The sequence below is a fragment of the Bufo bufo genome, chromosome 10 (assembly GCF_905171765.1).
Source record: "Bufo bufo chromosome 10, aBufBuf1.1, whole genome shotgun sequence".
Lineage (NCBI taxonomy): Eukaryota > Metazoa > Chordata > Amphibia > Anura > Bufonidae > Bufo > Bufo bufo.
Window position 1 is genome coordinate 40,896,260 of NC_053398.1, and position 15,640 is coordinate 40,911,899.

At 41.3% G+C, this 15,640-nt stretch overlaps 1 protein-coding gene across 6 annotated transcripts in view; it reads left to right on the forward strand.

The window, feature by feature from the left end:
- Positions 1-260: 260 nt before the first annotated feature.
- Positions 261-15,640, forward strand: part of LOC120981020 (kielin/chordin-like protein) — an 87,209-nt gene continuing 71,829 nt past the window's right edge. For all 6 annotated transcript variants that reach the window (XM_040410468.1, XM_040410472.1, XM_040410469.1 and 3 more), the window contains exons 1-6: positions 261-428; positions 4,702-4,800; positions 6,280-6,333; positions 12,896-12,927; positions 13,385-13,513; positions 13,595-13,693. In XM_040410468.1, the coding sequence (XP_040266402.1) occupies positions 338-428; positions 4,702-4,800; positions 6,280-6,333; positions 12,896-12,927; positions 13,385-13,513; positions 13,595-13,693 (504 nt within the window). In that variant the 5' untranslated portion in view covers positions 261-337. The remainder of the gene's footprint in view (positions 429-4,701; positions 4,801-6,279; positions 6,334-12,895; positions 12,928-13,384; positions 13,514-13,594; positions 13,694-15,640) is intronic.

The window sequence follows — 15,640 nt, forward strand, 5'->3', positions numbered from 1 at the left end:
AGGTCATCAGTGTAAAGTTCTTGGAAAACCCCTTTTAATGTGTAACTTTGATTTATCAAGTTGTGATAGATTATATTCTTACCCATCCAGAGTGTTCTTTGTATTACAAACTGTGCTGACCTTATCACAGGGGCACAACTAGATGGGATAAAGAGGTAGAAATCCCATCTTTGTCCTGATACCTAAGGGGCTCCAGATGCCCCTCTATCACAAAAGACAAAAATACATCAGTATTTTTTTTTTTATCTTTTAGACTGGTAGCACATGGACTGAGGATTGCCAGAAATGCACTTGCCTAGACAGCGCTGTAATTACATGTCAGCGGATCCCTTGTCCTATGGTCATACCACTAACATGCAATCAACCAGGATATCAGCTCAAGAGGGTTGAAAATCCAGATAAACCTTGCTGTATCATAAACCAGTGCGGTACGTATATAAATCAAAATGGAATGCTGGCCTTCTCCTATTGTTAACAAGATATTGTGCAGGATTTTTAAAATATGTCTGCTTTCTTCTAAAAAGACAACCACACATGTCCATGGGCGATGGAAAGCAATGTTGCTGAGCTGCAATACCATACATAACCTAAATATGGGTGTGATGCTGTCTCAGGAACAAAATGCAGGCCTGTCTCTTTAGTTCTGTACAACTGTATTATGCACACGACCGAATGTATTTTGCGGTCTGCAAAAAACGGATCCGCAAAAGATACAGATGACATCCGTGTGCATTCCGTACTTTGCAGAACGGAACAGCTGTCCCCTAAAAGAACAGTACTATCCTTGTCCGTAATGCAGACAATAATAGGATATGTTCTATTTTTTTGCAGAACGAATATACGGACATACGGAAATGTAATGCACACAGAGTAACTTCCGTTTTTTTTGCGGACCCATTGAAATGAATGGTTCCGAATACGGTCCGCAAAAAAAACTGAACGGACACGGAAAGAAAATATGTTCGTGTCCATTAGCCCTTATTGTGAGATTGGAAATTTAGAAAAAAATAGATTTAAAGCATAAAGAGTTTACTAAAATATGATAAAATATATATGTACAAAAAGTTATACAAAAATAAAGTAAAATAACAGTCACCGAGAGTAGTACAGACAAATGGGCAGGCTCCATCGACCAGAGCCCAACATGGCACTAGGCCGACGCTCATATGATACAAAGAGAGGTGATGATAGTAAGACATCTTATTCTGATGATGTCTTCAATGGAGTTTAGCTCTTTGCTTCATAGCTAAGTGTTTCCTACTCTCCTAGCCCCACCAAAAGGTTAGTATGCATGTACAGTTACCTCATACTGCAGAAATGTGGCCAGGTATAGACATCACTAAATAACTTCATGAAGTTAAAGGGGAAGAACCAATTTAAAAAACTTGCTTTACAACAACCCATCCAAGGCAGGGGTGACTAGTTATGTGACTACAAGTCTCAGAAATGTTGAGGAACCAAAAACATTTGTGCAACTTGTCTGTAACTTGCTTTCTGGGACTTTTTTAGGGCTGTGCTTTGGTTGTAAAAAGTCTGCACAATTGCAGACAGGTCACATCGCTTGCAACTTGCAGTATGTGCCATGGTGGCAAAGTTTCACGCAAATTAGGACCTGCAACCAAAAATCCAACAGCATTGGATTTTTGCGATGGTTGTTTTTCAGTCACAGCAGGTTACATGTCCCATCTCTACTCCACAGACAAATATTACAGTATATGCAATTTTGCAGTGTGTCTCATGGCACATGTCGCTCTGTAGCAGAGTCCCAGTTTAAAGGGGTTATCCCATGAATAATGTAAAAAAATGAAAATCATATATCGTATAATACATGACACCCTCTTTCTAACAAAGCTAGAACCAGCCCTGTACCTCACATGGATCCAGAGATCTCCCCATTCATTGCTCTGATAGAGTTATATCAAGCTAGCAGCGCAAGAGAACAGTTTTTTCTGCTGCAGCTAAAGGGGCGTGTCCATTCTGCTGGAGCTCTCTCCTTATCACAATTAAGGAGGCAGTTAAAGGATGAAACTGAGCATGTGTAGAAATCTCAGTGAGCAGGGGAAAGAAATAAGAATAAGAACAAACAGCAGGTGGTGCTATACAAATACATTGTATTGAATAAGTCAGTGGTTGTACAACATTTTTAATTACATGCAAGTAAAAAAGTATTCAGAACCAGGTGCTGGTTTGAAAATTGTAGAATATTTTTGTCGTGGGACAACAAGGGTAAGTCCACATGCAACGACTATTGCAAAACCCACAAACCACATTGATTTACGACTCAGATTTCAAATTGATTATTGATGGCCACACAGTTTTGCGGGTAAAGGTGCACTCGTGTGCTGCGGATTTTGTTGCAAAAATTTATGCTACAGAAAATCAGTTCCATTCACCTGAATGGGGCTTGCAGAAATCCATGTATTTGCTGCCCCATTCAAATGAGTGGAACTGTCAGTGCACCCTAAACCTAGGGCTACACGGTTGACATGTGACATATAGGTTACAACTGCACTGCAACATGTGTCTTGTGACATTCATGTTGCACCAATGTCACGCAACATATTGTATAATTCTAGACCATGGTGTTGCACTGCTACATGCTGCGACACAACAATCGCACAAAAACCCATCTTGGATCATGTCATCTGGGTGCTTTCCGCATCTGTGTGGCTTTGACACAAATTATAAAACATGTCCTATTCTTGTCCATTTTTCTGACAAGAATAAGTACTTCTACAATGTGGCCTTTGAAAAGTATGGGATGCACACAGAACACATCTGTATCTTGCAGATCCGCGATTTGTGGACCACAAAACAAATACAGTCTTGTGCAAGAGATCTAAAACTGAAGCCCAATTAACAAAATCAATCCAACTAAAAATACACAACAAACAGCTAAAATCACTCCAAACTCTGCTGCAGCGCACTTGATACATTACCCCCTCAGAGTGGTTTACACATTTAGTGGGTAATTATACATAATTTATTATTATAATATTATTATTATTATTTAATATAAATAATTTATATACTGTGGCAATGTGAATAGTGATGGGTGCAGTGAAGTCCCGGGGAAGCATGAAAAAGGGGTGTTGTTTGCACCAGGAGCGTGTCACCAAGGGTCCCGCCCTTGGTGGAGTAAAGGCCCTAGATATAAGTGGCCACCAAGTTAGTTGGTGGACACCAAGATAGTTAGCTTAGCTGGCTCCAGCTAGTCCGTGGTGGGCTATTACTGGGAACAGGCAATGTGTTGGGTGGGTGCCTGTTCCCCATGCTCCAGTCCGGGATTTTGGAATATGCCCATGTCCAGGGATGGTATTTAATCCTTTTGCTGGACTTGGGTGTGGCTCCCAGTCTGGGGAAGGAGACAGAGTTTTTGTGAAACACAGTCCTGCTGCAGGCTCTGGAAGAGTGGTCTCAGCTGGGCTGGCTGAGGGGCCATGGGGCTAGGTGCTAGCCGGATTGTTGGGAGATGGCGTGACGCTTGGGCGCAAGTGGTCACAAGGCCGGAGTCGGGAGGCCTACTGGGCCACACTCCCCCATAAAGGCACTGGACTTTAGACCATGTGTGAACGGTGCTCTGTACAGCTGATGGACATTGGGCTGGGAAAGCCGCATGTTATGACCGTGTGTGAACGGTGCTTTAGGTGAGTCAGGTTATGTTATGTTTAGTTAAACACCTGCCTGGCTGGGCTCTATTTTGTATCATTTATGTTTGTTTTGCTGAGGTGCCAAATAAAGCGAAGTTTGGACCTGAAACTTGGTGTCTGGCAAAGATACATGTGTGAATGACCCCCAGAGAAGAGCTAACCCCCCACAATACATAATTGTTTAACATATTTACCAAACTTATCATGCCAGTTCTTAATTTGAATGCATTCCATGAATAGTGTCTGGGTTGTGGGTGGGCTGATTTAACAAATTTGCATGCCAGGTGATACATTTGGCGACAACTGAAACAGTGGCTAAGTGATGCATAACAGATCAAGCTAACGTGTTTTAAGTTAAAAATGTAAAAATACATAGTAAAATCATCCTCCTTTTACCATTTTGCATGAAAAATGCAGCGTTTTTTAGACCATAGGACATTAGGACATACCAGACTATAAGAGGTACCTCAGGATTAAAAAACAGAAAATTGAAAAAAAAAAAAAAAAAATCTTATTATTAAACCTTTCCTGGTGTTTAAATGAAGTAGAGAGGTCATGGTCACTAACTTTGGAGTCTTGCGTAGAGGAGGTTAATAGTTTTGATCAGCTCCTGTTAACCTTAGTAATCTGCTGACTACTGTAACAGGCAGGGGCGCACCACCAATGAGGCCAGGTGAGGCCTCAGGCAGCACCAGGTAGGGGCAAGAGGGCGGCAGCAGAAGGGCCATGGGCAATGAACGCTTTCATTGTGGCAAAGGGGTTAGGTTAAGAAATTAGCATGGGGGGGTCCCGTTTCAGTTTTTACCTCAGGCAGCAGAAAGGTTAGGTGCACCCCTGGTAACAAGCATCAACGGCGGATGTGGTCACCTCATTAAATCTATCTGTTATGAAAGGTTGGGAACAGTACAGCCCTGTACTCTGCCCTCCCCACTGCCCCTACGTACTTACACAATCTGCCCTAAATGGTGGTCCACAACTTGGCAACGGTCCCTGACTTTATGGGGCAAAGATTTTCAAGGTAATACATAAAATATTTTTTTTTTCTTCCTAGTGTGCAATGTAAGTTTATGCGGTCCACTACTAAGCTCATGCTCAAGCGGTTATAAGCCTATTTTCTCACTGACTGGATGCTGTGTGAAAGTTACTTGTGGTAAGTTACTACCATGTTAAATATGTGAAAACACCTTATACTAAATGCCTCTTAATATTTTAATAAAAAAGTATCTGCTAACAATTCCTTATTTTCTATGCATATTAGGACATCGAAGTTAAATGGGTTATGCAGTGGTATAATATTCCTGACCTATCCTATCCTATAAGTATCAGTGGGGTTCTGACAACTAACACTGTGCCTATCAGCTGTTTGGAGGTGTTGCAGCTCTCGTGCGAGCACTGTGTTCTCTTTAAATGGGTTGTCCAAGGTAAGATTACTTATCTGCTTCACTGCGCCAGCTTTCTTGTCCAGGCCTGCAATGCTCCGCTGGGCTCTAGCGATGTCAACATCCGATTTGACATCTCCGCAGCGAAAGACAGGCCGTGTTGGTGTCAGGCTCCCCTTGTGATCATGTCATCATTTGGAGAGCTTGACACCACCGCAGCCTGTGATTTGCTGCGTGATGTCAAACTCGCTGGAGCCCAACAGAGCATCGCAGGCTGGGAGAAAAAGGAGCATGGAGCCAGCACCGTGAAGCAGGTAAGTAATCTTCTCATTGCAGATCCTGGACACACTCCCCCATTTTTGCAGAATCCCTTAAAAGTTTATCTGCCTGACTGCTCCTGTATCATCCGTGCAGTGTAATTACAGCTGCTTATCCTATTCATTACAATGGGACAAAATGATATGACTACAAAGACCACTTCATCCCCATGAACTGGCCAAAATTAGTAAGGCTAGTTTCACACTAGCATCTGAGAGCTCCAGCAGGCTGTTCCAGCAGGGTATAGCCTGCCGAAGCTCTGTAGATGTGGCATTGCACTTAGGCTTTAGTCCGGCCGATTATCAGCATATTTGCAGGGTTAGGTCCCCATTATAGTTAATGGAGTCGGCAAGCATTCCAGCAGCTTCCAGAAATTGCGGATCCAGAGAGCTTTGGCAGGTTATTCCCTGCCAGAACAACCCGCTGGACCTCTCAAATGCTAGTGTGAAACTAGTTTTAATAGGAATCTTATGGCTTTTCCTAATTGGGTTCTGCATGGGAGACCAAAATGGCCAAATAACATTTCCTACAGAGCACAAATATGCCACTTGCTCAGTTGGAACAAAAAGTGATATCTGATGCTTTCACTGAGCTTATCACAAAAAAATAAAGATTGGATAATGTTGAAAGGTCTTTTCTTGTCTGTACAAATTATTTAAATGCTTTAATGCTGAATTTACATGCTCCGAAGAGCAGCCAATTATTGAGAATGAGGATGAGCGATAGCTACTGCACACCCACACCCAGAAAGCTCTAGCAGCATCAAAACAAAGGTGCATCCCATAGCTGGGCAAGACAATTAAAAATAGATACTTCTGTGCTATGATGACACTCTATTGTAAAACACATTTTATAACCTGTGAAAACTTGCTTCAATTATAAGATCTGTTTGTATTGCTAACTTTCTTTACCTGATTATTATTTAATTGTAGTTCCAGAGACTGACATCTCAATAACCACCTCTGTGGCCAGCCGTTCAAGTGGAGGTATGTGATTTAAAGAAAATTATAGGAAAGTAATTCTGTTAGATACATTTATAACCATTTTACAGGACCCTACCTCTACATCTTCAACTTTATTTGCAGTAGAGTCATTGTTATGGAAGCAGAGCTCTGCACTTCTTCCTCTGTTCTCAACTGAAATTTACAACATTTTCTGGCAACTCACTATAGTGGTGGCTGCTCGCAGACAGTTTTATCATGTACTTTGTGGGAAGCAGGAGACAAATAGCTGTGTGAGAGAATGTACTGTATTTCTACCAGTGTGGTGTAAATACATTAAAAAACATGGTGTTAAAGTTCTGTTCGGCTGATGTATGCCAAAAGAAAAGTATCAATTTGACATATGTCTTGGCATAGTTTTTTGATGGTGTGTGTAACTGCTTTGCATACGTTGGGTTTATGTGTTTACTGGTATAATCTAATGAAAGTTACGATCTAAGTCTAGTTTTATATTGTCGGAATCGTTCCAGCAGGTTAGAGAAAAGCCTGCTGGAGGTATATGGATCCAGCAATACCAGGTGTTACCAGAATGCCAACCGGCCCTATTGACTCTAACGGGGTCCGGCGGAGATCTGGCCGCTGCCCAGCCAATATGTTGGGATTCGGTCGGACAAATATCGTTGCATGAATCAATCTGATTTTAAATGTGTCTTTATTTATTCCTTTAATCAGTGAATGATAACTCATGCATTACAGACAACCACCTTTTCCAGAGACTTTTCTATACTCTGAGCTTACCTTTCTTGGACAACACAGGCTGGTTAGCAAGAGAAGTTGGTTCTTTATTAAACCAAAATAATCCCACAGTTTTGCAGTTGTGTGCAAAAACATAGCAATATGGCAGGAATTGTCAATAAATCTCATCAGCAGACATCAGAAGGCCTGTCCGGGGCAGTGTACAGCATTAGTACTAACAACTCATACACTTGACAAGTATCAGATCAGCATGGTATGGCAAGGCATAAACATTGTTCGCTGCTGATGCTGGCTGCTTGGTAACAAAGCTAGAGGCGCCCATGCTGCCTAACTAAATAAAAATGATCTAAAGAAAATGGTTATATGCAGAGTTATGTATGCCATTAAAAAAAAGTTTACTCCTTATCAACATTCAGGGTCAGATATGTTCTGCTGCTGCCAAGCGTGATAACATACAGTCGTGGTCAAATATTTTGAGAATGACACAAATATTAGTTTTCACAAAGTTTGCTGCTAAACTGCTTTTAGATCTTTGTTTCAGTTGTTTCTGTGATGTAGTGAAATATAATTACACGCACTTCATACGTTTCAAAGGCTTTTATTGAAAATTACATGACATTTATGCAAAGAGTCAGTATTTGCAGTGTTGGCCCTTCTTTTTCAGGACCTCTGCAATTCGACTGGGCATGCTCTCAATCAACTTCTGGGCCAATTCCTGACTGATAGCAACCCATTCTTTCATAATCACTTCTTGGAGTTTGTCAGAATTAGTGGGTTTTTGTTTGTCCACCCGCCTCTTGAGGATTGACCACAAATTCTTAATGGGATTAAGATCTGGGGAGTTTCCAGGCCATTGACCCAAAATGTCAACGTTTTGGTCCCCGAGCCACTTAGTTATCACTTTTGCCTTATGGCACGGTGCTCCATCGTGCTGGAAAATGCATTGTTCTTCACCAAACTGTTGTTGGATTGTTGGAAGAAGTTGCTGTTGGAGGGTGTTTTGGCACCATTCTTTATGCATGGCTGTGTTTTTGGGCAAAATTGTGAGTGAGCCCACTCCCTTGGATGAGAAGCAACCCCACACATGAATGGTCTCAGGATGCTTTACTGTTGGCATGACACAGGACTGATGGTAGCGCTCACCTTTTCTTTTCCAGACTAGCCTTTTTCCAGATGCCCCAAACAATCAGAAAGAGGCTTCATCGGAGAATATGACTTTGCCCCAGTCCTCAGCAGTCCATTCACTAAACTTTCTGCAGAAGATCAATCTGTCCCTGATGTTTTTTTTGGAGAGAAGTGGCTTCTTTGCTGCCCTTCTTGACACCAGGCCATCTTCCAAAAGTCTTTGCCTCACTGTGCGTGCAGATGCGCTCACTCCTGCCTGCTGCCATTCCTGAGCAAGCTCTCCACTGGTGGCACTCGGATCCCTCAGCTGAATCCTCTTTAGGAGACGATCCTGGCGCTTGCTGGACTTTCTTGGATGCCCTGAAGCCTTCTTAACAAGAATTGAACCTCTTTCCTTGAAGTTTTTGATGATCCTATAAATTGTTGATTGAGCTGTAATCTTAGTAGCCACAATATCCTTGCCTGTGAAGCCATTTTTATGCAACGCAATGATGGCTGCACGCGTTTCTTTGCAGGGGTCACCATGGTTAACAATAGAAGAACAATGATTTCAAGCATCACCCTCCTTTTAACATGTCAAGTCTGCCATTTTAACCCAATCAGCCTGACATAATAATCTCCAGCCTTGTGCTCGTCAATATTCTCACCTGAGTTAACAAGACGATTACTGAAATGATCTCAGCAGGTCCTTTAATGACAGCAATGAAATGCAGTGGAAAGGTTTTTTTTGGGATTAAGTTAATTTTCATGGCAAAGAAGGACTATGCAATTCATCTGATCATTCTTCATAACATTTTGGAGTGTATGCAAATTGCTATTATAAAAACTTAAGCAGCAACTTTTCCAATTTCCAATATTTATGTAATTCTCAAAACTTTTGGCCTCGACTGTACTTAGAGCTGACACCATCCTGCAATAGCTGGGATGAAAGCCAGCTCTGAGCCTGGTCACTTGATCCAGTAGGTGCAGGAACAGCAACATCTAACCAGTTAGACAGGGGGAAAGAGCTCCATTGCATCTGTATAAAGTCCTACTAACACACCAATAAATGGCAAAAAAAACAAACTAAGAAACAATGCACAATTGCTGTAAAGTCATGTATATCTGAAAATAGTACTAATAAAAACTGTAGCTCGACCCTACACAGCTCCATCACTGAAAAAAATGAAACCAGTTATGTTTTTTGGAATATGGTGACCCAAAAGGTTTTCTTTTAAGTGTTTTGTTGTGCAAAACAAAACACTCTGTATCAGTGAAATCAGACTCACCTGCAGAATAAGTTTAACACATAAATTATACCATGCGGAAAAAGCTGTCAAAACAAACCAAATAACCATAGAATTTCTTTCACTTCCCAGGTGAACCCTTAGAAATGACCTATTTTTCATTGATTGTTAATAAAATGTTATTGTCACGAGGGTGTCAAGAGCCACGCCTGACTCCGTTGTACCCGGGGTCAGGAGGTCGCAGCGGTTGGCTGCGCGCTCTATGTAATATAGGGCTGTTTCCTTATGGTAGCTTTCTGGGTTTGCTTTGCAAACCCTTTTGGCTCACTCAGGGATCCGTAGCTCCTTCTCCTCAGCTGTTCCTTGTCCAGCACTCCCAAACCTCCTTATATTCCCTTCTCACACTTCTCTGGTTGCCAGATATAGAGCTTCCTGCCTGGACATCTATTCTGACCCTCTGGAGTTGTGTTGCTGCGTTCTCTGGTTGTTGATCCAGAACGCTACCCTCCGGATCCCTGTTGGACCTTTGTGGACTGCTGTGGTCGCCCACCTGGGTGTATGTGTTTGTCTGTATTGTCTGTCCTCTCCCTGGTGTTTCCCTCTTAGTTCAGTGGTGCGGACTAGAGATCCCACCGGCCCGTTCACTATCTAGGGCTCATTTCAGGGACAGCCAGGGTTTAGGCACGTGATCGCCACACGGGTGAGGAACCCATCTAGGGACGTCAGGGCAGTCAGGTGCCAGCTGCAAGGTGAGTCAGGGGTCACCACCTTACCCTCTCCCTTGGGCAGGGCTTTCCCTTTTCCCTCCCTGTGTGTGACGCCGGTCATTACAGTTATCTCGGACATAAGATAAACGTAATCTAACTAATAATACACACAAACTATTGTACCATTCGTGTCTTTTATCAAGCACATTGAATAAACATCCACAGTGCAGCATGGAAAAGTATGGAACCCCTTGAATTTCATAAGCTGTAGATCCCCTATTTGCAGCAATCACATCCACCAAGTATTCCATGTAGCTGCAAATAAGATTTTCACAATGTTGAGGAGCAATTTTGGACCATCCCTCCCCACAATTGTGTATCAGTTTGTTAATATTTCTTTGATGCTTTACATGAGCAGCTCTCTTTGGGTCTCTGATTTGACCATTTTTAGTGCATTTGGGTCATTGTTTTGTTGCATCACCAAGTTTGAAGTTATGGATTGCTGCTCTCTGCAACGCTTTGATACACTCTAGAATTCATTGTTCCTTCAATGATTGCTAGGCGTCCATACAGCAAAGAATCTCTCTATACCATATTTCACAGTTGAATAAGGTATTGGTGTTGGTCAGGGGTGTAGCCAGGATGAGTACTAAAAGATTTTATTGTCAGGGTCCCCTCAGTAATATTATACAATGATAATATATACAGTGAAACTGTAGGAAACGGACAGAGCAGAAACTGGACCTGGTCTGACACCAGGATCTTGACTTCTTGCCACGGGAGGAGGGGGTTTGCGAAGAAGTTTAGGGGGGGGGGGGTAAGTCAAACATTTTCTGTGGGGCCCAGTCATTTCCAGTTACACCATTGGTGTTGGTGTGTAGTGTTCTTTTTCCACCAAATCTGCATCTGTGCTAAAAGGTTACATTTTTGTCTTATCTGTCTATTGAACATGTTTAAATTTTCCCAGTAGCAGTGTGGAAAAACCAGATGTATCAGGAAAACTTGAGACAGACTGCAATGTATTTCTGTACAGCAATAGATTCCTTTGTCGTGTCCTAACATGAACATCATTCTTGTTCTCTTCGGATGGTTTTGGAGTTTGTAGGTCTTTTGTAGGTCTTTTACTGATACACTTTGGTTCTCACCTCTTTCAAGACTGCCCATTGTACTCTTGAAGAGATCTTAACAGGCGGCCCACACCTAGGAAAAGTGGCAAGAGTCCTGAATTTCCACCAATTTTGAATAGTTTAAACTGTGGATTAATGTACATTCCAGTCTTTTGCAATGTTTTGTAACATTTTATGCAGCTTTATGCATCTCTTTAACAGGTCTTCTAAGGTGTTTTAAAAGTTATTTACATCAAGGCATGGTTCACTAACCATGTTTTCTTGAGAAGTAGATTTGCCAGTAACCAGGCTATATGCCTTTATTTACTTGGCAAAGCACCTGTGACACCCACACCTCCAATCGCATCTTCTCAAAGAGAATCTGTTATCATGAAATGCAGTGCAATCTACGGGCAAAATATTATAAGGCAGTGGAAAAAGAGAAGATTGATACACAGTTTTGTGTGGGGGGGGGGGGAATCAGCAAAACTTTTAATTTATAAATCTAAATTCCTGCTCTTTCTGGGCTCAATTGCCCAAGTTGGTTTTCTTATCAGAGACTGGCAGCTATCCCTGTATACATATGTACCCAAGGAAAGCTACCAGTTACTTATAAGATGGCCCACCTAGGCAACTAAGCTGGGAAACATCAGAAATCAAAGGTATAAATCACACATTTGGCAAAATCTTTTCCCACAAAACTATATATCAATCTGCTCAAATCCTTCTGCTCTGTAAAGTTCTGCCTACAGAATACACTGCATTTTGTGGTGGTAGGTTCTCTTTAAAAGAAGTCCAGGGGAGAGCAGCACTACGTATACCTCGAGAGGTGTTGTCCAGATAGTAATCCTCCAGGGAGAGATGGGTGCAAGCAGTGTCGGATCCAGGCCTGTGGTCCCAGACAATAATGCTCAAAGATAGTAAAACTGCAGCACTCCTCCAATTAAAAGCATTGCGATTGATTATTTAGAAGGCATCAACACAAGGCAATGTTTCGACTTGAAAAAGACTCAGGACTGAATAAATAATCATAATACTTTGAATGGAGAAGTGCTGCATTTTTACTATTTTTGAGGTTCTCTTTAAGTGACATACTATTTACTCTTGAAGTCATTAAAACAGAGGTTCACTTAGGGTAGGTTCACATTTCTGCTAAGGTAATCCGGTGGTCTGTTCTGGCAGAGGAACAGACTACCAGAGTTTCCATATCTAGGATAGCCAGAAACCACTGCATTCCTAGATCCCCATTTGCTATAATAAGATTTAGTGGCTTTCTGGCCTAAATACCTTCTGGTGGTAAATTGGTATCAGGCGGTACGTGACTGTGTCCGGCGATGCTGGATACAGTAACTCTGGTAGTCTGTTCCTCTGTCAGGACAGACTACCTGGTTACCTTAGCAGAAATGTGAACCTACCCTTACCCTTTCTTTGTGCACTGTGGATATTTGCCTAATCTACTCAAAAAAACATGAATAGTGCAATTGTTTGTGTGTTATTAGTTTACTTATACTACACTTTTCTATTGTTGTGACTCAGCAATCAGACTGTAAATCAGCCTTTCTGTTATAAGGCCGAGATCACTTATAGTTTAGATTTTAAGACCTGCATGGCATAGATCTTGCATGGATGGATATTTGATTTTCGGACAGTAAATATAACTTATATTTTTTCTTTTTAGTTCCCATAGGAGTGTGCATTATTAACAATTTACAGTACACGGTAAGTCTACACATGAATGGTCAATATTTTGGAAAAACTTCTCTTATGGTGAATAATTCATTGCCTCATTGACTTCTATGGGATAGTTCTCCAGGCATGCTCTATGACCTGTGCAGAGGTCATTGCACAAGGAAAGAATAGAGAAGCTCTGACAATCACTTATTGTGAATGGTGGATCCTGTCTCATCTATACACAGAGGTGATATCATTACAGGCAGGATTGGAATGACAGATAAGCAGATAACTGCAGTAAAGTGATCTGTGCAGACCAAGGAGTGGCACCTATTATTTTTTCCTAGAGACCAGTGGGAAAACTACTGGATTTTTATGGTTTTTGTTTAACTATAGATATTGACATGGGAAATTAAAAATGACATCAATAAAAATTATATAAAAATATGTTAAACATAAATTAAACAATAGATCATTATAACAGTTTACTCATTCTGGTTTTCAGGAAGGACAATCTGTTTATGCCCCCGATGACAATTGCTCATATTATAAGTGCATGATGTCAAATGGACAACTTGTTACAGTTACAATTTACGAGCTCTGCGAACATTACAGCTCAAGTGACTGCAATTATGTAAGTAATTAATAGACTTGTTCAGTGAAAATGTTCATGTTGAGTGATTTCATTATTAATTATGCCTTTTTTTAAATTTAGGGTGAGGAGTATGTGCCGCCTACCAACCAGTGCTGCGGAAAGTGTGTCCAAAAATCCTGTGTTGTCATTACAGCAAACGGAACTGCTATACTTCTGAACGTATGCCAACCTCATAGTTAACTCAACAACATATTTTAAGATTTTAGCAAAACCCTTTATAGACTGCTGTCCATAACATAATCACTGCGTGCCCATATGTAGACACATAACCGAAGACATCTCATTACCAGAGATGGCCTTGAGGTTCGCCCTGCGGTCGTTTCTTGGTGAACTTTGCACGATTGCGATTCGCCGAAAACATGCGACCATATGGAGATGTCCGCCGGCGCCATATTCTTTAACATTGTGAAGAACTTTGACCCATGACACATCCATCAGGTGGTACAGGACAGCCAATTGAGATGTTTCAGCACATGGACATACCCCCTACCTTATAAATAAACCCAATCTGGCCGCCATTTTGCATTCAGTCTTTTGCCAGTGTAGGGAGAGGTTGCTGTGTGGAGCAGGGACAGACTGTTAGGGACACCAAACGCTATCAAATAGGTCCACAAAAGTGCTTTTAAGAACTGGTAAAGGTGTGCTATCGATAGGTTTGACATACTGAGGGGCGTAATATATTTATAATATACTTTCTAAAATAGAAAGTATATTATAGTGGATTTGTATTGTGCAGCAGTTGTGTGCGGTTCTGCAGCGATACTGCAGCCACACAGAGGGGCAAACGTTATTGGAACAAATAATTTCTACTGGTGTGATTTACCAGTTGCCCCCCCCAAAAACTGATTGAAGTAGAGGTGTTATATACCAATAATATACTTTCTATATAGTGCATTTGGGTAGTGCAGCATTTGTTTGTGGTTTTACTGCGTTATCTCATCTACACATTGTGACAAACGCCATTGGAACAAAAAATTTCTACTGGTGTAATATACCAGTTGCCCCCCAAAAAACTGATTGAAGTAGGGGTGTTATATACCAATTATATACTTGCAGGATGACAGGTCGAACTGGATGGACAAATGTCTTTTTTCGGCCTTATGTACTATGTTACTATATAGTGCATTTGGGTAGTGTAGCATTTGTTTGCGGTTTTGCTGCGTTACCTCAGCTACAGATAGTGACAAACGATATTGGAACAACGTACTCCCGTGGCCTAATATAAAAAATTTCTAGGCTCCAACAGGACACATTTCAGAGAATTTCCCTTTAAGATGCATAAAAATGTCCCCAGATTAAGATACATATTTTTTATTGGAATTTTCGTCATTGATCCCCCTCTAGTATGTCACTGTCCATGTTGTGGGACTATTTGTACACTTTTACTAAGTATTTGGTGGCTGCAAATATGAGATGAAGGTTTTTCAGGTTCGCCTGCCATTAAAGTGAATAGGGCCCGCCGTGAACTTGTGGTTCACAAAAATGTTATCGCGTTCGCCAACCGTCCTGGACGATGTTTGTCCATCACTACTCATTACATAATACCGAAAAATGATCTGCCTTTAAAAAAAACAGTAAACTCAAGCCACATATCTCAAGATGTTGAGCCAAGTAGAAAATACATCTGTTCTGTAATAATAATTATTTTAAGTGCTTGCATATTCTGCAGTGCTGTACAATATATTACAGGATATAGTTACATACAATTACAGCGAAGTACAATGTTACAATATAAACATAAACCGAGAGGGTTGCACAATCTACAAGCAATAGAGGTGATACAATTAGGGTCCATTCGCACGTCCGCAAAATGTATCCGCAAAATTGCGGAACGGGTGCAGACCCATTCATTTGCAGATCCTCACTTCCGCATCCGTGCAAAAAAATAGAACATGTCCTATTCTTGTCCGCAATTGTGGACAAGATTAGGCATTTTCTATTATAGTGTCGGCGATGTGCGGCCCACAAATTGCGGAATGCACATTGCCAGAGTCCGTGTTTTGTGGAGTCGCAATTTGCAGAACACTTACGGACATGTGAATGGGCCCTAAGAATACAACTATTGGTTATACTATTGAACATGACAATATTGACAAGATTCAGATA